This window comes from Carlito syrichta, unplaced genomic scaffold (genome assembly GCF_000164805.1).
Source record: "Carlito syrichta isolate Samal-C Ts95f unplaced genomic scaffold, Tarsius_syrichta-2.0.1 Scaffold12763, whole genome shotgun sequence".
Classification (NCBI taxonomy): domain Eukaryota; kingdom Metazoa; phylum Chordata; class Mammalia; order Primates; family Tarsiidae; genus Carlito; species Carlito syrichta.
The window spans coordinates 273,429-299,248 of NW_006956859.1; the positions used below are offsets into that span (position 1 = coordinate 273,429).

A 25,820-nucleotide genomic window follows, 5' to 3' on the forward strand; every position below is an offset into this window, starting at 1 on the left:
ATTATTCCGTTATTAGGTATGAGCTTAACTTCCTGGTGTATTATATACTGAGAAGGCATCAATGGTGAGTAACAGACCAGTAAGGGAATTGTCACATGCATGCATAACATCTGTTCCATACCAGGTACCTGGGCCATAAGGAGGATGTGACTGTTGGTATCAGGTGACCTTAACTGGGGGCCAGGAAGGGACTCAGGGATCCAGAAGCCTGTCTGACTCACAGGCAGCCAGAAAATGTCATAATGCCCAAGAGATATCCAAATGTTAGAGGAGCCCAAAGTCTGAGCTGGCAGAAGCAGCAGGTGATGGTGACTGTGTATCCACCTGTAAGGAAGGATGAGCAGACCAATTCCAAACTTGAAGCAGATGTGAGGAGAAAATGGGGTAGCTTCGGGTCTTACTTTACAGTGGTAAGATAGCCTATCTACACTGAATCATTTTTGTAAAAACTGACCATTAAATATGTCTACAGACATTAAACAAAAGGCCTACAGCTCCCAATGCCGTGATCTTTGAGTTTGCGCTAACTCAGTAAATCTCAGCCAGGTACACAGTAGAATGTCATTTAGAGTTTTCCTGAATCTGTATGCCGTGAGCTATTCACAAAAGCCACTCATGAGAACCGTGTCACTTTTGGAATCTGTTACCTGCATTCTGATCAGGAAATGATAGAATTTGGAGCTGAGTGGACGGGAGTCCCACTTATTATAATCCAGTCAAGGAGATGAATGTCCTGCAGCCCAGCATCTGTAGTCCTGGTCACATGTCACCCACAGTAACTCAGGTCTCTTCCCCATGAGCCTGAGTCATTGCACCACGCCCCACTGTTGCCCCATCCAGACAACTTCGAGACAACTTCGAGACATCCCTTTCCTTGGGTAGCCTCCTTGATTAGTCCCGGTTAAAACAGAGGCCATTTCCTTGTTAATACCTGTCTGGAAACTTGAGGGTAGCAAGAGACGCTGACCTGTTGTGATCCTTACGTCAAATCCTCAGAACATTACTTCTGATCATTGTTAAAGTTGTTCAGGGCTCACTCTGTGAGCAGGTGGCCCCAGGCTGTGACCCCTGCCTGGCTCCACATCAAAATGTTCATTTAAGAGCTTAATCATACACAATGGCAACCTTATTAACTGCAATGTAAGTGTACCTTTGGGAATTTTAAAGTAGTATTAGAGTGCTCTCGAGGTGGTATTCAACAGTAAAAGGAAATTGATATGAACACTCACAATTATTCTACATTAAAATTATTGATCACAGGCCCTGTGTGTCTCATTGGAGGCATGAAATCAGTAAATGACTCCAGGTTGTCTTAACAGGAGCTATGGCTCTTACAAGTGCTGTATTCTAAAGATAAATTCATCCCAGGCAGTTCTGAAAAGGACTCATCAAATATGTCCTAATGTAGAATAATTTCTAAGAATAATTGTTTTGAAATCTTAGGAATATTATATGTTTACTATAAAGATGCAGAAAGGTAGAAATAAGAAAATAACTACCCGGTACTTTCTAAAGGTTTAGGTGCTACTTGAATGGGAAGTTATTGAATTGGGATGAAAAGAATAAAAAGAAGAGAACAGATCATTGTAATAATAACAATAACTAATGCTTATTGAAGCTTTCCCAGACTAGGTACAGGTCCAAGTGCTTTACTACCTCATTTAATTATTAATCATTTTTGTGTAGGTATAGCTTAATTGTCATTTTGCAAATAAGGAGTTAGAGGCAGAGGGAGATTAAGTCCCTGATGTTTAGGGAAGAGATGCCATGTAAATATACAGGAAGTCCCCAACATATGAATGAGTTCAATTTTGAGAGCATGCTTGTAAGTCCAATTTGTTTTAAGTCCAACAGTTAGCCCAGGTACCCATAACACAATCAGTTATATAGTACTGTTATGTATTTGACAGGCCATACTAACACCTGGTGGAGAGAAATGATACATAAAAAACCCAGATGTGCATCATTGAAGTTTGTAACTTGAAGGTTCATATGTAGGGGACTTACTGTATATGATATAAATATAATATAAACATCATAGAAAGGCCATTTACAGAAAAGGGAGCTGTTAACTGTGAGAGAGTGTCAGTGGTGGGACTAGGATTAGCAGTAGCTACCAGGTGGAGATGATGTTTGCTTGGAGGACTGTGTAACTGGAGCCTGGAGTAATGGTGGGAGAATGACAAGCAGGGGGAGATAATGTTAGTCTGGGGAAAAAAATCAGCAGCTGAGAGTGGAAAGGTAAGCAGGAGCTAGGTTATGAAGAGTCTTTTATAGCATATTTTGGACATTTTCCTGAAGACAAAGGAAAAATTTCCTGGGTCTTCATGCAGGTATATTGCACAGTCTTCATTGTGTTACTCTGCTAGCAATATACTAACTTGAATTACTGCTTCACAAACCGGTGCAATGAAATTATTTATTGTCTCTTATTGTTGCTACCATGGTTTTTTTTTACCTAGCTTTAAATTGATGTTGCTGAACACGAGAGAAACCAAGATGTGCCAAACACTTAAACATACATGCTGGGGCATCTGGAGGGAGCAAAAAATCAGTGTCACTGGGAACCATGAGGCAAGAATGGTGATATTCCTGGTGTGCAGGGGCAGGAGTGAAAATGTTTGTGAAATGTTTGGAGGAGGTGTCCACCTGATAGAAATCTAGCTGACCAAGTTTTTTGTATTTCAATTTATTCTGCAATTCTGTCATTGTTTTGGTATCTACTTTTTCTTTGTGAATTTTTTGCAGACTTTGCATTCTGTTCTGTTGATCAGTCTTTCTACTTTGGTTTTTACTACTAAATGGCTCTGATTACTGAAGTTTTTCTTTTTTAATCATTTTAACATCTGCTGTACAAGTTCCTCTCATTATTCTTATTCAAAACTCTCTTGGCTTTTCTTGTATATCTGATTGTACAAAGGAGCATACGACTCATCTTGTGAATCTTTTCTTCTTTCTCCTTCCCCCCACAAAAATTTGTGAATTTTATTGTGATGATGTTAACTTTGTAGAATCATTTAGGGAAAGTTGGTGTCTTACTATCCCGCTCAACAGGTATGATCTCCATTTCTTAAAACATGTATATACAGTGTCTCGCTATAGCTTTATGGTTTTTCATATGGTCTGGTATATTTCTTGTTAATTTATTTCTAGTCATTTATGGTTGTAAGATACTTTTTCTATTATGTTTTCTCAATGTCTACTTTTTAATATGTAGGAAGGATATTAAAGTTTTTCTTGTTTATTTTAGAACAAGTCTCAACTAAATTCTTTCTCTCTTTTCTTTTTATCACGTCATGAAAGGTTCCTCTTAGTTCTTGTTTATTAAGCTCCTTTCTTCTATTTTTTTTTCTAATCAGGAAAGGATGTTGAATGTTGCCAGAAGACTTTCTAGCAACTATTGAAATGATATTTTTTCCTTTTGATCTAGTATTATGATGAATTATACAAATGATGAATTTTATAAGTATTCTTAATATTTAGTCATCCTTTTATTCTGCGGTCATGGCATATTATTCTTTTAACATACTTCTGGATTTCATTTATGTACAAAGCTATCTGAATTCTAAATGTCTGTTCTTTCTTATTAACATTTCCAATCTCAATGAATATCTGAAGCTTTGTTCCTCTGTGAGATCTTCTGCATCCTCCTTCTTTCCTTCTCAGCTAAGTGAGCTCAGCTGGTTTCAAGAGATGGACCTCAGCTGTCACTGCAAAGCTCCAACCAGCTGGATATTTGTCAGGGACAGAACTCTGAAGGCACAAGATATCACTGGAGATGTAGTCAAAGGGGAGCTTGCAGAATTCTCTCAGGGAAGTTGCCAGCTGGTCAGTGGTTGGTCAGTAGTTGGCGGGGAGACTTTGAGACTTTGAGAAACATCTGAGTTGGGGCAGGTGAGACTCTGGCATGAGAAATGGTCTCTAAGTCACTTCGATACTCAGTTTGCTGAGGGGAGCATGCACACGCGGACACCACAAAGCCCTTTTCTGCAAAGCTCAGTCTCTCCTTTGCATGATTTGAAAACAATGTCTTGAGAATATAAAAATTAGTTTAGCAAAGCTATTGGAAGCAATGCTCAATTATGAGCCTTCTCTGGAGAACTTTGATGTTGACTGAGTCCGGAATTGATTTGAGAAATAAGAATGTTTCAGAAGCTTCTGTTGTACAGGGAAGCTGGACCTCAGGGCAGAAATAAATCTCAGCATGGCCAACCCTGGATGTACATTTTTTATGCAAAGTGACTCTTGGAAATTAATGTCCAGTTATCAGCTAGCTCATCCAAGCCCCCCTGAAATGTGCATAAGGGTTTTTCACCATTTGCCTTGGGTCCACCTTTGCCCCTGAAGTACAGAGAATGCTGCCATTCCAGCAGAAGTGTCCTTGTAGTTAACTGGATTGTCCTGGGGAACAAATTGAACAGTGATACATGAGGCAGAGCTCTGTGAAACAGAGAATGATGCAAACACAAAACCTTATTTATGAGCACTGACTTAAATATATTCTAGGTCAAGGATCACAGACTTTTTCTGTAAGAGTACTGCACCCCATCTGCATCTCTTGCTTTGCAAAATGTGTTGTAAAAGCCATTCTCAGTTCATGGGCTGTGCAAAAACCGCTGAGGGGAGGGAGGTTGGATTTGGCTCTGGAATTGTAATTTGTCAATCCTATTCTAGATTACCTAGAATATATGAGATGTTTCTCTCTGACTCTGAGTGATCAGATAAGCCACAGTACAGTCTCTTCCTACTTGGAAACTTCTTGGCTATGTTCTACTCTGAGCTCTTCGAGGAAGGGAGGAAAACCCACCTGCTGGAAAGAACATCTAAGAATCTTGAATATTCCTCCTTTTATAGGATCTTTTACTTCTGTTAGGATAAAACGTCAGAAAACAACATTTGATGCACTAAAATGCATACAGTTGTTTTACTTGTGTTTGAGTTTTGGGCAGTCAGTAGAATCCATTTTGGGCTATATATAAAATTTTAAATTGCTTCTAGGAACAATACTTTGAATGGTGGTAATTGTTCTGTGATTTCTGGCAAGTTCTTAGACTGGACTTCATTAATCTGGGGTGTGTTGTTGTCCTGTCTTGGTGCAGCAGCAGAAGTGTGCAGTGCCCTTAAGTCAGCTGCACAACCAACTGGTAACTAGAGATGGTGGAAAATGATGCTTGGTATTAGCCTCAAAGCAACCTGACCTACATTTGGAAGAAAGGCCGGGCTGACTGCTAGATTCAATTTGCTGCACTGTAGTACATCCCAGTCCTGGCTATTTTTCACCTAAAAAAATCTCCCACTCAGGGTTGATGTGAAGATCAGATAACCATTTTACATGCCTCGTAGAGGAGCTTACATATGGTAGATGTTCAATAAACATGTCTTCCCTTTGAAGACGTCTCCCTGCACAAGAGGCACTTGCTACAAAGTCTGCTGTACACAGAATCCAGGACCTAGTGTAGATCTCAGAGGTGTTGCATTTATTGTTAAGCATCAAGATAAAGAAAACTTATTTTCAAAGTCATAGCCATTGTCTGTGCAGGTCAGTGTTTTGCATAGGTATCTGATGTTAGCTTATAATATTTAAGTCTTAGATTAAAATGTACCACTGAGCAAGAATGAGTTCTCACAACAAATGGAACCAGTTTCTGTGCCTGGTCTCTTCATTTAGGTTTGGCTTCTGAATATGTTACCCAGAATTTGGAGAATTTAATGCTTCCCCATTCAGGATTTGCTTATAGATACCTAATGGTTCATTGCTGCTGCTTTGGCTCTTGAAGGGATGATTTGATATTAGCAGTAAAATTGTCTTGAATGGTTGAACTTCATGAACTGTAAAATGCTTTGGAGTTATCTAAAATGGTAAAGTAGGAAGCAGTCCAATCAAATCCTTTTGAAATACAGCACAGCACAAACTCTTTTTTGAAATATAGTGTCACTTAAAACATTTCAGTTTCCCATGTGTGAGGTGGTCTCTCTAGTGGCGAAGCAAATAGATGCAGGGCCAAATTTCCAGGTCCAAATCCCAGCTCCAACACTTCCTAACTGGAAGACTCAGACAACTTACCCGTATGTGTCTCCATTTCCTGACCTGTTGTAGATGATAGTTGTAGATGATAGCAGGACTTAACTCATAGAGCTGTTTGTAGATGAAATAAATTAATTTAAGCAGACTGCTTAGAACAGTGTCTACTTTTTATAGTTTTGGGTTAATTTGTAACTGAAAAATAATTGGTATAGTCAGTTTTGAGATAGGACACAAAATAGACATTTTGAGGCTTAGAAAGTAAACTTAAAAAAAGAATAAAGAGCATCAAGATGTGATGCCAGAGATGACCGTCATTCGAGGTTGATCTATTTCCTGCTATTAATTTTGATTTGCATAATGAGATCATGTTGTAAGTACAAGTTTGAACCTTATTATTTTCGCTTAACATATAAGCAGCTCCCCAAAGTATAAACATTATTCATAATTATAATTTTAATGACTGCATAATGTAAACATATCGATTCACCATAACATGCAATGTATTTTCTTTGGGTTGAACATTTAGGTTGTTTCTTTCTCTTGGGGTAAGTGATGGGGGCAGCTGTTACCTATAGTGCTGGTGGCTAACAGCCACATCTATATATTCATTTATATATATTTTTCTCAGTATCTCCTTATTTTTTGGTTCCGTTCCCAGAAGTAAAATCACTGGGTCAAAGGGATGAACATTTTAAAGGCTTTTCATAAGTACTATCTGTTTTCCCAGATTGTTCACAATTAAAGGGGTACATCATTCCTAAGAGAGTCAACTTCTTGGGCCTCTTTGTATCTAACACAATAGCAGATGAAAAAAGAAAGCCCTTGAAAAATCTTGAAATAAAAATAATTTTAAGGTTTATTGAACTTTTTTTTGGTTTGGTGATTAAAAACAGACACCAAAAGCCAGACATGTTTTTGGCCCAGCATGAATTGAAGATTTCTGGTGCTGGGCTGTTCCCCTCTTCTGTCAGCATGGATTCTTCTCTTCTGTCTGGACTTAAGTTATCATAGTAATAGCTGAATACCAATATTACCATATTTGGCAACTAAATGATGAGGCACACAGAATTTTAAGCCTTGGCCTTCTCTCCCCTCTTGCCAGCTACACAGTGGGCACTGTCCAGGAGAATAATGACCAGGTCTGGAAGTTCCAGAGGTACTTCCTGGTGCAAGAGTATTGCAGTCGCCTCAACATTCCCTTCCCCTTTGTTGTCTTCGCTTACTTCTACATGGTGGTGAAGAAGTGTTTCAAGTGCTGCTGCAAGGAGAAAAACATGGAGTCTTCTGTCTGCTGTGAGTGGCTTCTCCATTTGTGCTTGAGTTCAGACGCAGTGATTAATTACAGGGAAGGATGCCTGGTCCGTTTCTCAACCGGAAGGAATTATTCAGTTATTTCATTGCTCACATATGTACATCTGTAACAATCAGGCATCAGGCCAGCTCATGAATTACTTGAGAGAAAGAGCAGATTAAGAAAGCATTGTTGATCCGTTGGGATAGCATTATTTGGGGGGAAGGTATAGCTTTTGAATGAGCATGATAATAATGTAAATAGTAGGTGGAGCAAGCAGGATTCATGAGATATGAGATGGCGTCAGATCATAACCTTGTTTTTGCTTTTCATTGCTTCTGTGAAATTTACTCTCTAGGAAACTTTAACCCTAACTCCTGCGGGGTTTGTGATTTTCTGGTCACTCTTAGGGAAATGGAACTTTTAGGATTATTTTACTTGAGAAAACATTGTCTCAGTTTAGAAATTGGAATGTGCAGTGTAATATATTAACCAGTCTATTAATTCTCCCCCTCATCTTCACCCCGCATCCCAAGTTGGTAAAGTCATCAGGAAGAATGGGCAGTGGGCTGTTACCTCTCTTTCTGACTCCCTCACTCACCAGGTACAATGACTGACCCTCCATGGTTGGAGGGTAAGGATGGGAAGAGGAGAGGAAAGCCCTGTGTCAATGGCCAACTGTGCTAGGCTGTCTCGTGCTGTCTGGCCCGGCACCTGTTTAAAACTTTTCTTTGATTGCATGAATTCTCAGAGGTCCTTCAGAAGGTCCCTGGCTGGCCCCTCTAACCACAACGCCCAGGACTTGATAGTGCTTTTTCAGTCATAAATCTGTATAACTTTATTTATTTATTTATTTATATTTTTTATGAAGGAAGAGACTCACAATGGCAAAAGTGCCTAAAGCCCAGGATGACCAACTTGTCCTGGATTACCAATGTTTTCCCACCTTAGTACTCAGAGTCCTGCATTCCAGACTTTCAGTTATGGTGACCAGCCTGTGTACATTTGCCCAGGACTATCCCAATTGTAATCTGTATCCTGGGAACCTCCTTAGTTTCAGGGATTGCTGGGCACCTCACAAGGACTCCGAGTCATAAAGTGGCCCCAAGTGCTGCCAAGGGTTGAGTTAATGACTCAGATTGGAGCAGGCTTTTATAACTGCAGGATTTCCATTTTCGGTTTCCTTCTTGTGGAAAAAAATACAGAAGGGCCATTTTAGGTATCTAAATATATCAGTTATATCTTATTGTGTAACAAACCTGAAACATGGTGACTTGAAACACCTGCCATTTATTTGCTCCATCTTTGGGTGGTGCCAGGCTGGGATCACTGGCCCCTGCTCCTAGAGGAATCGGTGATTAGCAGTTGGGCCATGGACTGGCTGGTCCCGATGTCCACATACACTCCCATGTAGGGTTTGTGGGTTGTCAGTGGGGAGCCTCATTGTCATCCAGCTGGGGCTCCCATGATATACAGTCGCTGGATTTCTCCAAAAAACAGATGTTGCACTGTTTGGGGAATCTGTAAGAACTGCAAAGCACTGCCCCTGAGGCTTTACCTCACAAGGTCAGATGATGTCACTTCGCCTGCATTCTATTGGTCAAAGTGAGTCACAGGCCACCCAGATGGAGGAAGTGGAGGATGAGACTTCATGTCTTGGTGGGAAGAGTAGCCTGCACACTGGGTGGAAGAATCTGTGGCCCTATTTGGCCACCTATCATACCGGATAACACCTGGACAAGCTAAATGCGCTGATCCTTTCAGAGTACTCATCTTAGCTTCATGACTGAGGCTCCTATAATAAAAGACAAAATAACAAGAGAAAAACATACAAATTTACTTAATATTAGTTTTATGGAGACTTCATAAGGAAATAAATACCCAATGAAACAAACCTGAGTGTTAATTACAGTAGGCTTGGTGGACAGTGGAGAGTTATGGAGAAATATAGTACACAAGAAGTCTGATCTACTAGTAATAAACTGGGGAAATGTAGCAAGGCCTGTGCATTCAGATTCCTCCCTGAGTTCCTGCATCTTTGGAGATGAAGATGTTCCTTTGCTTCAGGTATAAAGAGGGAACTCTCACATGAGAGTCCTATGACCTGTATTAGTGGTGGGTCAGAAACTCCTTCCTGGATGGTATGATCTACTTTGTGGGAGAAAGACAGGGAAAAGTCAGAGAAACATTTCTGATTCTGTGGTTTTCTTACATTTTGGGGGGCTTAAAATATTCAGTATACATGGTGCCATATTTTGAGACAGTGTGTCCTAAACCCCATCATTTCTTATACAAGTGGGAACCCCCCAAAACCAGAATTATCTTTTTTGGAGGACAAGCCTCTTATACTACACTCAAAATTTGTTCCTCTGGATCAAACAGTCAACCAAAGTTTTTATCTAGAAGTTTTGAGGAGGTTGCATCACGATTTGCAGAAGAAATGTCCCAAGTTGTGGCAAACAGGTGACTGGTTCTTCCACTTTGACAATGCACCTGAGCACACCATGCCAAGTGTTCAGCAGTTTTTGACCCAAAACCTCATGATCTTTATGCCACCCCCTCACCACTGGGAAAAAGAAAGATCTCTGATCGAAAATTGGGAGATGAGGACAATTTGGGAAGCAGAAAATCTAAGGAGAATCTAATATAACTACCTAAAGGAATAAGATTAGATTGTTCTTTTCCCCACATTGATTTTTGCCATGGTGAAATAGAATTCCTCTGCTCTGTTTATGCCTTGTTCCTACTATTCACAGGTGTCATGTCTTCCAATGACTACTGGATGTGTGTGTTGTACTGTTTTTTTCCTCATGGCATATCATAAAACAGTCACTGACTGCCATCACTGGGTTTATATCCCATATGGGGATGATCATTCCTGCCCCTTTAGTGCCACCCAAAATATTTTGAAGATTCAGAAAGTAAAAATATAAATTTTACTAACCTAGAGATGATAATTGGTGACAGTTAAGAACTTGCCAAGAACCATTTTTTGGTGGGATTCTTTACACAGAAATGGAGACAAGACATTTATAAATAGGAATATTTTTTGTAACAAACCTCTGTGCTCCCTTTATAGCTAAAGGACCCCTAAAGGCTGGTTTTCAGAATGTAAATGTACCGACCCCAAATCCTGTCATAGTTTAAAGAGTCATCACCGTCAACTCTTTTAACATTATTTTAAGACATTAAATGTCACTTTGGGGATGTCATTAACGAGCACACATATGTAATTGTCTTTCCTAATGAGGAAAGTTTTTGACAATTTGGGTAAGTTACTGTCTTTCTCCCCATCATTTTTGCCTTGGAAGACAAAGTGAGTCTTTCTAACTAAAGAAATGAAAAGTCTTTATATCAGAGACACTTAATGGCATGCCTTGGGGCCATCTTTGGTTCTGTTTTGAATGAGTGTCTACAGGACCTGAAGTAAAACTTTTGGGGCTAATCTATGACAGAGGCTTACAAATGTCATTTTTTAAAATTCGTCTGGAGGAAAAAACAAACAATGGATAAAAGTTGTAGTAAGGAAGATTTTGACTCAGGATAAAGACAAAAACAATATCTAACAACGAGTGCTATTTGGAAATGAAATGAGTTGCTCTGTGAGGTAGTAAATTGAATTGCCCATCACTAGTGGGATTCAGGTTGAGAATGGATGGAGGTGGGGGGGTCTATATGCAATAAAGTTTCACTTACCAAAGTTATACTGTACTTAGTCCCAGGATCAGTGGGATCAGGAAACTCAGTGTGCAAGTAAGGTCAAATCAATGTTCCAGATTAGGGACGGGATTGAGAAAGCAAGGGAAACTACATTATATTACCCTAAAATGTTTCTAATGATTAAAAACAGTATGAACGCCGGGCTCAGTGGCTCAGCCTGTAATCCCGCGCCTTTGGGAGGCTGAGGTGAGTGGATTGCCTGAGTCCGCGGGTTCGACACCCGCCTGGGCAGGCGAGACCTCATCTCTACAATAAAATAAAAAAATTAGCCAGGTGTGGTAGCGCGCGCCTGTAATTCCGGCTACTCGGAAGGCTGAGGCAGAAGGATCACTGGAGCCCAGCTGGTCGAGGTTGCAGTGGCCAGGAGTGGCCACTGCACTCCAGTCAGGGCGACAGTGAGACTCCAACTCAAAAAAAAAACCAGTATGAACATAGAATGGACACAAATTCCCCCAAACTGGTCACCAAAAGAAGGAGTTTTAGCTCAAGGAAGTAACCAGGTAAGTATGATGTTCATTTGGACCTGTCTCCCCAGTGGGCTTCTGAGAGAGTGATCTCACAATAATTGGAGAAACAGTGTGAACTGCTAACACGTTCCCTCTTCAAATAGTTCTTATTCTCAGGAAGAAACAATAAATAGAGGGAATGTGAGAACACAGGGCAGGATCCTTCTTCACCCAATGATGGTGCCATCAAGACAGAAGAGAGATCCGGGAAGCCCCTTACAAACTAGAGACTCCCCAGGATGCCTGGCCACTGCCTGCTCATCTGCTTCTCTTTCTTGGAGATAGCTAATTTCAGAAACCACAGCATTCTGCAGTTGCCAGAGTCTCTAGTTAGCAATTCATTTTCTCAGTATATTTTGCATTTCCCTCCAAGTGATGGGGAAGTCACGGGTTTAATTTTGAAATTGCCCTTCTTTGGAGAAAGATGCAAGATTTTTCAAATAACTTTTGGAAAAGTAAAATCTAAACTTTTCCTTTTGGTAAAAGAAGTTCAAACTTTTTTTGGTGACATTTTTGAGTAATAAAAAGTATGCTACCCAGCAATTGCTTTTTAATAAAATGTACTGTATCTTGTGATTCAGAAAGCAACCGATATTTATTGTAGAACATTTGAAAAGTACAGAAAAGTACAAATAAAAATAAAGAGCACATGTAACCCATAATCCAGCGATAAATACTGTCAACAAACTTGTGTTTATTCTATTATTCTTGTGTGAGTGTTTGATAATTGAATTGCTGTATACATACACACTCACAATCTAACTTGTTCATTTATCTAATAATATATTGTAAACATTTTTCATATTCCAGGTAAAAATCCACATGACAATTTCTACTGTGGAGTATTCCAGTCTATGGATGTACCATAATTAATTTAACCCATCCCTTGTTGCTAAACATGTAGATTGTTTTGACTCTTTGGTAGCATGTAACACAATGATGAAGAGTTTTATGCATTCATTTTTGAACGCATCAGTACTTTTTTCCTTTTGAATTATCTCTAAAGAGAAATTTCTAGATAAAGAATATGCACACTTCGTATATTTCCTGATTCCTCCCCCGCCATCTCATCCCCCATTACTCTAAGGCTGTAACAAAGGACAGTTTTTTTCCAATCATAAGGGAGGTCTGTTTCTCCATATCTTTGCCAACACAAGAGATAGTCATTATTTTATACTCTGCTAATTTTCCAGTATGGTTGGTGAAAATGCTATGTCGTCCTTTCAACCAGCATTTCTTTGACTTCTTGTTCATTTGTTATTCCTGGTCTTGGCCATCTGTGTCTTGGAGTGTCTGTGCTTTTTGTGTTGATTTTTAAGTACTCTGCTTGAGCTTCTGCATATATTTTATTTGAAGAAAAGACAATGGAAATTAATTTGCTAAGAAAAATACTGTTGAAAAAAATTTAGCTAAGAGTTATCTTGTAATAACTGTCATTTAAAATCAAACCCATTATTTGCTATGTGGAATTAGCTTAAATCTAGCCACTTACATATTGGTTCTGTCTTCAACCTCCAGTTCTTTTTAAATCCAGGGAGATCTTGTTATTGTTCCTAGACTCTAATATGCTGATGAATAAATTTGAATGGTAATTTTAAAGTAAAATCTACATAAATTTATTCCAAGTGGACATCTGCATAATCATATGTGCTTTTCCGTCCCTGTGAATTCTTGTGAGGCTTGATGTCTGTTGCATTAGTACCTTAAACATAGGTGACATATTGGCCTGTTCTTTTGTTTTCTGTCATCTGAAAGGCTCAGGCACTATAAGAATTGAGCTAAAAGTCTTCCTGGAACATGTCCTAGGCCAATATTACAATGTACCAAACTTAGGTGTATTTTCTTTGCAGTCCACACGCAGTTTGCACGTTTCAGGATTACAAGAACAATGTCTTGGGTTATTTTCCTCTCCTTCAAAGTTCCTATCCCAGTTTTAGGTTGAGAGTAAGTATGAAATTCATCAGTAATTGCCCACCTGAATGCTTTAGTATTTTAACATACTCTAAATGGAAGTTGACCACATATCAAATGTGAAAACCAAATATATTAGTGGAATGATTTTGCTAAGTCACAACATGCACAGATAAAATTTGGGTCAGTCTCTGTTTTTAATAAAGATTGCATTCCTATTCCATGCAGGCAGCTTTAACTCCTCATTGTTACTGAGAAAGCCATTAGTGTTCCATTGCTCAGATGCTGTTACTAGTAAGCAACACTAGTCAGATCAGCCTGCACAGGACAAATTTAATTCTTTCAGTTCCAAAGTCTCACAAAATTTCGAGCAGATCTTGATTTAAGAGTCCAGGGGCAAATGAAACAATTTGAATGTTTTTCTTTTTCTCATTATTCAAGGTTTCAAAAATGAGGACAATGAGACTCTGGCGTGGGAGGGTGTCATGAAGGAAAATTACCTTGTCAAGATCAACACGAAAGCCAATGATACTTCAGAGGAGTACGTCAATCATTCATTTCTGCTTCACAAGGCTCCTTTTGTATGCGTAAGCTGGTAGAACTGGGCAGCTTATTTGAGCAAACTTGGTATAGAGCATTTTCAATAGAAAATAATAGCTCCACAAGGATACTACCCAGGCAATTGAAGATGGCAAACACATAAGTGTACACCAGTCTTTCAAGAGCCACCCACCTATTATCTTTCAAGGCTCTGGGGGAAAAAAAGGTATTTGGTGCCTTCAGTGCAGGGCCAGGGAACCAGGTGACAAGAGGGCAGGTCCCCTTGCTGCGGCTGCAGAGGTGGGTTCTGGCAAGACTCACAGGTCATGGACAATTGACATTCTCTTGCAGGTACCACACACTTACTTATCTCTGTGGTGAAGTATAGAGATGCAAAGATAGGAAAGCTATTTGATTGATCTGTTACAGGAAGTCCCTGAAAAATCCTGAATATCATTTGTGTATCACATGGAGTTGTTATAAACGTTCATGTGATTCATAGATACATTTATTAAACATCTTATAGAAATAGGTAAGTCAAGTTAAGTCCGTAGGCGATTCATAAGTAATGTGTTATAAAGTCTATAGAAGCTTGCTCTCCCATTGTGAAGGTTAACATTCCTCACTAACAGCTGTCAGTCTTCCTGAGAGTTCAGAACACACCTGAAGATTCACTCTAACGAAATATGAGTCTATATAAGCACAACTAATGCCTTTGTTAGGTTCAACACAGCACTTGGAAGAAGCAGGGGCTCTTTGAACCATAAAGAGGACCATGTAAGCTCTCCTCTGTCCCCAGACTCTGAGATCTTGGTTTTGGAAGGGAGGGACAGACCTTACAAGTCATCTTTCACCACCCTATCAGCAGAGGTAGCATTTATGTGCTGTCCTTCTAGTTGGGGTGACAGAGGAGCTCGCCTTTCTTTGGGTATTAAGAAGAAAATCAGAAAGAAAGAAAAATGCAATTGACTCTTGATTTAGCTGAAAGTGAAAATCACCAGTATTCTGTACTTTAAAAGACTTCAAAATAGAGCCTAGTAACCTTCTCTCAGTCTCTTTTTCTCTTGTTCGCTTTTAAAAAAAATTTTCTTGCAGAATGAGGCATCGGTTTAGACAACTGGATACAAAGGTATGGTTCTGTTTATAATTTGAGAATTATTTTTTTGTCACTCATTTCTTTTGGCTTTCAGTTGGAGGACAGTGGTTATGGTCAGAACATAAAAGAAGTTAGGCCGAGTGCAGTGACTCACACCTGTAATCCCAGCGCTCTGGGAGACAGAGGCGAGAGGATTTTCTGAGCCCAGGAATTTGAGACCAGCCCAGGCAACTTGGCGAGACTTCATCTCTACAATAAGTAAAGAAATTTGCTGGGTGTGGTGGCTCACGCTTGTAGTCCCAACTACTTGGAAGGCTGAGGTGGAAGGATCGCCTGAGCCCAGCAATTTGAGGCTGTGGTAGCATGCCACTGCACTCCAGTCAGTGGGTGACAGTGTGAGACTCCGACTCAGAAAAACAAAAACATAAAAGAAACTACATTTTAAAAACTTGATGTGACTCTGTTTCGTATTCAGTTTTCTTCATTTGCTGTGTAAGAGCTGGGTGATGGGGTTAATTGCTTCTAGTGCTCTCAGCCTGTCTGGGGAAAAATCTTGAAGTCCCACTTTCATGATCTCTAAGATCTCTGTCTCTATCTGACTCAGGGTCCCCTCTTCTGTTTCTTTCAGCTCTGGAGGCAGTAAGGATGCTTGCAATTATAGGGAATACCAGAAAGGTCCCAAAGAGTTTTTTGGGAGTGAGCACTTCTATATGAGACTTTGTTGCTTGAGAATTTACAGCCCACTCTGATTTGTTACCTATGTTAAGTGAAGGGTGTTGCAAATGCATGAACATATATGTGAACATCTGACATAGAGGGAGTGGGCCCATCACCACTCTGAGTTGGGTAACTGGAAATTACAATCAGGTTCTGCAGAAATTACAGCTGATTCATATATGCTAGATCCCTGTGAGGTTGTGAAGAGCAGATGATACTTGATATTCTGTCATGGTATTTTGAGAATGGCATCCTTAATGATGACATTCATAGACTCCCAGGATTGTGCTGTTTGATGGCTAGATGATAACCCACCAAGTATGGCAAAATCTCCAGCACCCAGTACCTCGTCCACAGTAGGGCCTCAATAAATGTTTGTTGAATGAGTACATGAACTAAAGGTGCTCTTTGCAGAACGCTCATGTGAGAATTTATCTGTTCACAGTTTCTTGTTTATCTATTTATGTATTATTTACCCCCAGTGTTTTAAAAAATTGAGGCGGTAGTCAACAGCTGTGAAGCCTCTAAGCCTAGAGGAGCATGGATTGTTCTAAGCAGCTGAAAAGAGAGATAGTGTGAACCAGGAGAGAGCTGAGTGGGAAGAAATGGGAATGCCTGGGTCATTCTGTATAGGAACTCACTTGCCTCTTTATAGAGTTGGAGTTTATTCCCATGCAAGGAAAGGCTCTGGGGGCACTTTAAAACCCAAGAGGAACCTATGTGGTATACTCCTTTCAAAGTGCTCCCTGAGTGATCAGAAGGTCATGTAGGAGGGCTTCAGCAATCTGGTTGGAGGGCTAGAGGGGCCAAGGACTTGTCTAGGCGTTGTGCTTGTAGAGCCTCCACTGCACAGCACTGAGCCTCTGCTGTCTCTTGGGTGGTCTCACTGCCTCTCTCCCCCATCTCCCCATTCCCTTGCCCACTACCCATTTTTATTTCATCCTCTGTCCTTTTACCCGCCGCCCCACCCCCTGCCACAAGGAACAAACAATCCTCTTCTTTCTATTCACATAGAATTTTAGGGATCACCCTTTGTTTCTTGAGCATGCTTTGGAATCTTTTTTCCTTTTAAATTAACTTTATTTTTTAACAGCTTTATTGAGATGTAATTGACATGTAAAATTGTATATACATATATATAGTGTACAATTTGATGTTTTGATGCATGTATTCATTGCAAATAACTATCACATCTGGCCCAGCTAATTAGCATATCTATTACCTCTACAGTGTGTGTGTGTTGGGTATGTGAGGAGATGAGGTTTAATTTGAAGTCTATTCTCTTAGCAAATTTCACATGTACAATACAACATTGTTAACTATTGCCTCCATGCTATACAGTAGATCTCTAGAGCCTGTTTATCCTGTGTAATGGAAATTTTTGCGCCCTTTGACAAACGTCATCACATTTCTCCCTCTCCCCAGCCCCTGACAATCACCTTTCTACTCTCTGCTTCTATAAGTTTCAGTATTTTAGATTCCACAATAAGTGATATCATACAGTATTTCTCTTTCGGTGTCTGGCTTATTTTACTCAGCACATAATGCCCTCCATGTTGCCACAAATGGCAGAATTTCCTTCCTTATATGTATGTACCACATTGTGTTTATCCATTGATTTGTTGATGGATATTTAGGTGGTTTCCATATTTTGGCTATTGTGAATAATGCTGCAGTGAACACGAGTACAGACATCTCTTTGTGATCCTGATTTCAATTCTTTTGGATATCCACCCAGAAGTGGCATGGCTGGACCATATAGTAGTTCTCTCTTTTTTTTTGAGTTAGCGTCTCACTCTGTCGCCCAGGCTGGAGTGCAGTGGCACACTCACAGCCACCACAGCCTCGACCTGCTGGGCTCAGGCGCTCCTTCCCCTCAGTCTTCCAAGTAGCTGGAACTACAGGCGTGTGCCACCATGCCTAACTAATTTATTTATTTATTTATTTACTGTAGAGATGAGATCTCACTGAGTTGCCCAGGCTGGTTTTGAACCCACAGGCTCAGGCGATCCTCTCACCTTGGCCTCCCAAAGTGCTGGGACTATAGGAGTGAGCCATCACGCCCGGCCAGTAGTTCTATTTTTAATTTCTGATGAACTTCCATACTGTTTTCCATAATAGCCATATCAACTTACCTTCTCACCAAAAGTGTGCACATCTTTGCCAACACTTATCATTTATCTTTTTTAGTAACAACCATGCTAACAGGTATGATGTGATAGCTCATTGTAGTTTTGATGCATTTCTTTGGCGATTAGAGATATTGAGCACTTTTTTCATATACCTGTAAGTTGTTTGAATTTATTCTTTTGAGAAATGTCTATTTAGGCTTTTGCCCATTTTTAAATCAGGTTATTGTATTCATGTTATTGTATAAGCTCTTACATATTTTGGATATTAACCAACTGATATATGGTTTGTGAATATTTTCTATACTCTGTAGGTTACCCTTTCAGTTTATGTATTATCTCCTTTGCTGTGAAGAAGTTGTTGTTTGATATAATCCCACTTGTCTATTTTTGCTTTTGTTACATGTGCATTTGGGGTCACATCCAAAAAGTCAGCACCAAGATCAAAGTCAAGGTTTTTTCCCTATACTTTCTTCTAGGAGTTTCACGGTGTCGTCTTATGTTTAAGTCTTAAATTCATTTTGAGTTGATTTTTGTGTATGGTGTGAGATAGGGGTCCAATTTTATTCTTCTGCAAGTGGACTTCATATTTTTCCAGTATCATTTATTGAAAAGGTTGTCCTTCCTCCACTGAATGTTCTTGATGCCTTTGCTAAGTATCAGACCGGGCACGGTGGCTCACACCTGTAATCTCAGCACTTTGAGAGGCCAAAGCTGGCAGATTTCTTGAGCCCAGGAGTTTGAGACCAGCCTAGGCTGCATAGCAAACTTGTCTCTTAAAAAAATAAAATAAAATAGAAAATTTAGCCAAGAGTGGTACCATGCACCTGTAGTCCCTGCTACTCAGGATACTGAGGAGGAAGGTTCATCTGAGTCCAGGAGATTGAGGCTGCCATGAGCCATGATCGTTGCGATCATGCCACTGCACTTCAGTCTGGGTGACAAAGTAAGACCCTGACTCAAAAACAAAACAAAACAAACAAACAATGCAGTTGGCTGTAAATATATGGATTTATTTATGGACTTTCTATTTTGTTCCATTGATCTATATGTTGAGTTTTATGCCAGTACCATACTGTTTTGACTACTTTAGCTTTATAATATAATTTGAAACCAGTAATTGTGATACCTCCAGGTTTGTTCTTTTGCTCAAGATTGGTTTGGCTATTCAGGGTCTCTTGTGGTTTCATATCAATTTTAAGATTGTTCTTTCTATTTCTGTAAAGCCATCTGGTCACTGACTTTTTGTTTTGGAAACTTTTTGATTACTGATTCAATCTCTTTATTTGTTGTTGGTCTGTTCAGTCTTTGTATTTCTTCTTGATTCAGTCTTTGTAGGTTGTATGTTTCTAGGAATTTACCAATTTCTTCTAGGTTATCCAACTTGTGGGCATATAATTGTTCCTACTAGACCTTTGTAGTCTCTTTCATTTCTATGCCATCTGTTATAAGGTCTTCTTTTTCATTTTCTTTTTAAAAAAATCTTTGAATACCAAGCATCTTCTGTATTTTCTTTTATTAACATCATAGTCTTTGCATCAAGATACATAGCAATGATAGCAGGTTTATTTTTAAAGCTTAGTATTAAGTACTAAATATATTTCCCCATTTTAATTTTACATTACTCTGCCAAGAAAAAAAAAATTAAAGCTCAAGTTATTTGAAACCTGGACACGCTTCCATGATTAGCCAGGCTATGTAAAAGTTGGTGGCTTTATTCTTCCTGCTGTGTAAGCAGATCCAGACCCTAGAAAGATAGGATCAGCTTATACAAGACCAGGTATATATAACTGTTTTCACAAAGTGTGCTACAAAAATGGATGGCCTGTTATAAACCAGGATACAAAGGGAGGATGGGAGAAAAGAGGGACATTTTCTTCCAGAAAAAAGGACACAATTTCTGAAAAATCCCAGTCCATAATTTTTTCCCAGAGTGATCAGAGGAAGGGGTAAAATCTCAACTTGAGTTTCAAAGTACTGCCTCTGTGAGGAGCTGGTAGTTGCCTTGTGAGGAGGGTGACTGCTGCGGAGGAAGATGGCCAAGCCTGACCATCGCCCCTTCCCAGCAAGGGGAATGTGAATGGAAAGTTTATTGCCCAGTGGGTGTGAAATTGGGCTGATGCTGGGTTGGTATTAAATTCTTTAAGTGGTTTCTTCTAGAAACAGATAAACCAGACTCTTCCTCTCACTTCAGCAAAGAAGTTATTTTTAAAAGCACTTGGGAAGTTCCTCCTCCACCCCTCAGGTGGGAAGACTCAGAGAAAGGAGTCATCTGTATGGCCACCTTCTAGACTATATCGGAATTCCTGAAGGTTGGAGACACCATAGAAGTGGACAGAAGTCACTGCTACCACCAGGACATGGAAAATCTGATGAGACTGGAACCATATGTCAAATTTCCCAGGAAAGAAGTGCTCAGGAATTCGAGCAGCATAAAGGCCACCTTCGGTGATGTACATCACAGCCATGAAGAAAAACCAGCCCATCTGGCTCACTGTGGAGGCCTTGACAAAGACCTTAGTGATAGTAAAGTGCATGGTGGGCACACCACCACTTAAGCCAAGGTCAGGAACATTCCTGCTCTTGTCTGTCGGTGCTTAGGTGTGGCAAACCGGTCCCACTGTGCTACAATGATGACCCAAATGCCCAGGATACAGACAACAGAGAGGCAGATGAGCTGTGGCTGTGAGGAGCAGTAGAAGGAGTAATAGAGCCAGGGGACAAATCTCCCTATAATCAGTAGAGAAATCCCTCAATAGTCCAGTTTGGAAAAAGTTCAAGAGACTTTCTCTGAATGACAATAGATGATGTGGAAGAAACAGGAGAAGCTGAGGCAGAGTACTGCACCCAAAAAGAACATCACCAAAACCACCTTCTCCTGGAGAGGGGCCATGAAGTACATATTTGGTTTGAGCATAGTCAAGATTCCCCAAAAGAGAAACAGCACAAAACCAAGAAGATGGGTCCAAATATTGCCAGTTTCTGTATGAATGTGGAAGATACTCTTGAAGCAAGCCTGAAAGGAGGGCCTGGGTAGTCTATGGCCATGTAGCAGACAGTTATTGTCTTTCAGTCAGTCAGGGAGATCATCCTACAAGATGACCCTCCAATGTCCTTACTAAACTTCTTCATCCTCTCCATGGCATGGGGCTTGCAGGGGAAACGTCAGTACCCACATCTTCTTCCTGGGGCACTGGGCACGTTTACTCTTCTTCAGGTTTAGTTGGGTTGGCAATTACCCATTTACCCTTCTCTTCTAGCAGGGGTCCCAGTTCAGTCAGTCCCACCGTGTCAGTTTCCTTGTTACTGGCAGGAGCCCCACTGCCCTAGCACCATCACAGATCCTTTGTGGGAAGACATCTGACTGGTACCTCAATAGCTTGCAGCTTCAGCTTGGGGAAAGGTTGGAGTTTCTCAGCCCCAGGGGGCAGAGATCTTCCTGTGATGGTAGACTAGCCAAGCGGTCAGGCTCTGCTGGGGGCCGTGGTACCCGACACTATATCCCGCGGCGCTGGAGGCCACAGACAGCCGAGAGGCCCCAGATCCTCAGCGCCCTCCCCGCGCCAGGAGAGGCATGTGACCGCAAGCCTTTTTCATTTGCGATTTTATTTGTATCTTCTTTTTGTCTTAGTCTAGTTAAGTGTTTGATGATTTTATTTATATCTTCAAAAAACAAACTCTTGCTAATTTTTCTATTCTCTGTTTTAAAAATAGTGTTCTTGGAGTCTTATGCTCTACTTTAAACAGATTATTAAAGTCATTTTACTATTTAACAAATACAAGACTTTCCCAAAAGACCCTGTAGGGAATAAAACATGTCTTCATCTTATTATACCAGAAAACAAAATTATTGACAATTGACCTTAAGTCTGTAAGTAGGGATCTTACTATGCCTTATATATTGTAGGCAATCATCATCACTTAAATAATTTTTGTTCTTTTATTAAAAAAAAGTTAAATGAAGAGGTTATTACTAGAAATAAGTTCAACTTAAACATTTTTTCTTGAGTAAATACTATAGCAAATTAGAAACTTACTGTACAGAAATTTCTTTTATCTAGTGTACTAACATGGCATGTAACATAAAAAAACTATGCATTTTGTGTAATACATTTGTGAGACATGCATATATCAAGAATGATTTTATTATGCATTTTACTTAAATTATGTGTTAGTACTGTACTTGTTTTTGTGTGTGGGAAGAGACCTTTTACTTATAAAAACTTGACTTCTTAGTATTATATCATTTTATTTTATTAGTATTATACTTTTACCAAAACAGAATTTTATTAATATCTTATAATTTTATCAGTATTAATGTCATAGAATGTTATTATTTCAACATATCACTTCTCTGTGTCATTGCAATCTGTTGTCTCTGTGTTAGAGCCACTAATGATTTGCATTTGAGTAAAGCTAATATTAATTGAGTTAATAATTGGTTACCAATTGCTAGTGATATGATTTCAGAAAGTAAGTGGTGAACAGGGTATGTAATATCACATGCTCCTTTCATTGTGCTTTATTCTAGATGTGCCATACTGGTTATTTAATATACATGTCTGTATCATAGAAAAACCATAGAGCAATACTTTAAAATTGAAAGTCGGAAAATTTATCTTAAGACCAGTTCTATTTTTTTTCCCTTTCCAAGCTTAATGATCTCAAGGGTCTTCTGAAAGAGATTGCTAATAAAATCAAATAAAACTGCATTAACTCTAATGAAGAGAAATCTAATTACAGCAAGGTGAGTCATTCTAATGGCTGTTTGCTTTGAAAATTTACATCTTTAAAGACTAACTTAAAATCATGACATTTTGTTATTTTATTTTCATATGTTATCACATTTGAAAATACTGCATCGCAAAAAACAAAAAATAGAGATAAAGGAGCATGTGAAACCCCCTCCTCCCCATTCTCTTCCCCACCAATTTTGTTCCCCACAGCAAGGGTTAACATTACTAGGTAGGTTATAAGTATACTGTCCTGTAGGACATTTTTAAGCATATACAGCTGATACAGCTATCTTGGCATAAATTGAAATGAGGTTACATGGTTTCAGACGGACTATTTTTATTTTCTTCCCTAACTTTGTACCATGAGTATCTTTACAGATAAGTGCCTAAAAATGTATCATATATATTATTATGTTTATTGCTATGGATGTACAATGTATATTGATCACCTTTTTACTAGCAAAAACATGTTTTAGTGAGGCATTCAAGGTTTTTAGCAATAAAAATGTAGTTAACTGGCAAAATTTAACCCAAGGCTCTGCTCCATGGTCTTACCATTTACTTTCATTATTCATTTTTGTTCACTATTCATTATTCAGTTTCATTGTGTTTTCCCATTACCTGTCCAAATCTTGAATCCAAATGTTAAAAATATTCTTAGTGACATATAGAGTTAGGAAAAAACAGTAATGGCATTCTATTGGGCTAGAATTTTTTTTTTTTTTGAGAAGGTAAATGACAAGGAATGGAAACACATAATTAAGAATTGTCTCCTCCCATCTTTCTTCCTTTCCTTCCTTCCTTGAATATTTATTGAGTACCTGCTAGTTTCCAGAGCTGGACTGGCCCCTGCACTGACATCATACACTGTCCACTATCTATGCATTAAGTACTTAAACTGTGGAATTTCTATTCATGGAGTGATTGTGCTACAGGGGAAATCATGTTGCCTCGGGATCCTTTCCAACTTTCAGGTCACTCAATTCTTTTTCTTGGGTTCTGACAGTTATCGATCATATTTAAATGCACTGTACTATGGAGTGCTGTGTTTCAGCAAGATTAATGCATATTTGACATAATCTAGAAGGCAGATATAGCCTCCCACTGTGCTCAAGAATATAAGCCTTGCCTGTTTAGGAAGAACTTATTTAAACTCTTCATAATGTTTTTAATAAAACAATATTAAAATTGACCATAAATTATAATTTGAATTTTGAAACACTTGCCATTTTAATGTGTGAGCCAAAATACAAAAAAAACCCATCTATTTAAAACAATTAAACATGATAAAAATCTAAAAGTGATTAAAGAGCTGCAGTAATCAGAAAAGAGTCAGATTCACACACTTAAATCTTAAGTTTTCTCTCTCGTTCTTTCTCAAATGTATTGGCTGTAAGTAAAATGTGCAGACAGACTGGCTTCCTATCAACTTTCGTTTTGCTTAACTTTAAACCTTTATTAATACATTGAGAGTTAATTAATTATGAAATGAACTTAAAAATGAAAGTGAATTGGGAGAAAGATATCACTTCCCTTCCATATGTGGGTGTGTGTGAGTGCTTGCATCCATGAAAGAAAGGAGAGGAGAAAAAAGCACATGAGAAAACAGTTCCCCATATATTTTGGACCACAGGCATCCTTAAATAATCAATTTGACAAGTCCACTTTTTAAAATACTTTTTCTAGATATAAGACCATTTTTTGATGTTGTCTGTCATATTCTTAAGAACTTCCCTGAAAATTGGTAGGCAACCAGGTATATACCACTAAAACAATCTCTGTGCTTCTTTCTCTAGAGGGGTGAGGGTAATCTTTCCTTGGGAGAGTGACAAGGGAAGAGAATGTCAGCCTCTTGTGGGTGTAAACTGGCACCTATCAAGACAGGGCAGGGAGCTGACTCTGGGGGATGTCATTACCAATTCTCCCATCTCCATCCCTGAATCAACTTTTAGTCTAGTAACTTGGGATGAAATAAATAGATGATTGTATACATTTTTCCTTTCTCCCACACGAAAGTTAAAAGGAGGTAAGAATCCAGGATGAAGGTAAACTATTTGTTTTCTTATACTTTTATACCTGAGGAATAAGCATCCTTCTTGAGGACCATGGGGGAAGTAACATCCCTGGAAATTGATTGTTCTCTCCATAATAATCCTTGTATTTGCTGCATTTACATTTTAGTTAAATTTTTTTAATCTAATTTTTTCTTTGGGAATCATTATAAAACCACATTTTGATAAATTATTTCAGTTTTTAACTTACTTTTTTCATTTATGCAGCAACCATTGAGAAAATAAAACATTCAAAAACTTTCTGTGTTTTAACCTAGATGGAATAAGTTGAGCCTTGATTATTCAACCTTAGTCACTGAGTTAACACTGGCAAACTTGTCAGAACACACTTCTTAAGGGAAAAAAAAAGATTCTCAGAGCCACTTGAATACCAAAAAAAAAAAAAAAATCTCTCATCTCTTGGTGTTTACTTGAACCTAGTCCTAGTATATTTTGAAGCAAACCATGTCCTATCTGAGAATGGAAGTTAAAAATCTGTTCTTAACAAAGTGTTCTTTCTTTGTTTTCACAGGTAACAATTTTGATGAACAATTTTGCTATTGCCTACTAAATGAGAAAATTTCAGGCCCCTGGGTGAGCCCCAACACACTCCTGTGTGCTGAAATCTGAGAATGAAGTATGTAATCGATTTCACATGTGAAGATGGGTAAAAAGGATAGTCCCTGTGATGTGCTTCTACGAAAGGGCACCTGTTCCTCTGTGTCTCAGTACCTAGGACTGGCAGTTGATAGTTTAAATGTGTTCTTGAATCCTCTTTTTTCCTTCAATTTTACTTCTGACCTGTGCATATTATAGGACAACATCTCGCCTACAAATAAGAACCCGGGCATGCTTTCACTCCTGTAATGTTATTTTCAATTGACTCCTTCCTTTTTTCTTTTGTATAATGTGACTAATTAGTTGGCATATACTTCACAGCCTCCCAAATTAGGCCAGATTTTAAAATGTGTTGTAGTAAGAGGATCATGCTTTTTTTTTCCAGGAAAACGATGTTCACTTCTTATGATGTTTCTCATCTGTCAAAGACAAAGCAGTGTCTTGCCCTCTCAGACTCACCAGGAACTCCTATTGAAGGAA

The 25,820-nt window shown here is 39.0% G+C and overlaps 1 protein-coding gene and 1 pseudogene across 2 annotated transcripts in view; one reads left to right on the plus strand and one right to left on the minus strand.

The window, feature by feature from the left end:
* TRPM8 (transient receptor potential cation channel subfamily M member 8) overlaps positions 1-25,532 on the plus strand; it is an 89,029-nt gene extending 63,497 nt beyond the window's left edge. Inside the window, exons 21-25 of one of the 2 annotated variants that reach the window (XM_008056622.2) lie at positions 7,128-7,318; positions 13,895-13,994; positions 15,089-15,122; positions 22,590-22,682; positions 25,255-25,532. In XM_008056622.2, the coding sequence (XP_008054813.1) occupies positions 7,128-7,318; positions 13,895-13,994; positions 15,089-15,122; positions 22,590-22,640 (376 nt within the window). In that variant the 3' untranslated portion in view covers positions 22,641-22,682; positions 25,255-25,532. Of the gene's footprint in view, positions 1-7,127; positions 7,323-10,401; positions 10,580-13,894; positions 13,995-15,088; positions 15,123-22,589; positions 22,683-25,254 lie in introns of those variants that run through there. The other variant, XM_021711226.1, reaches the window with a different exon arrangement.
* On the minus strand, positions 20,191-21,295 carry LOC103259016 (annotated as a pseudogene).
* Positions 25,533-25,820: the final 288 nt, after the last annotated feature.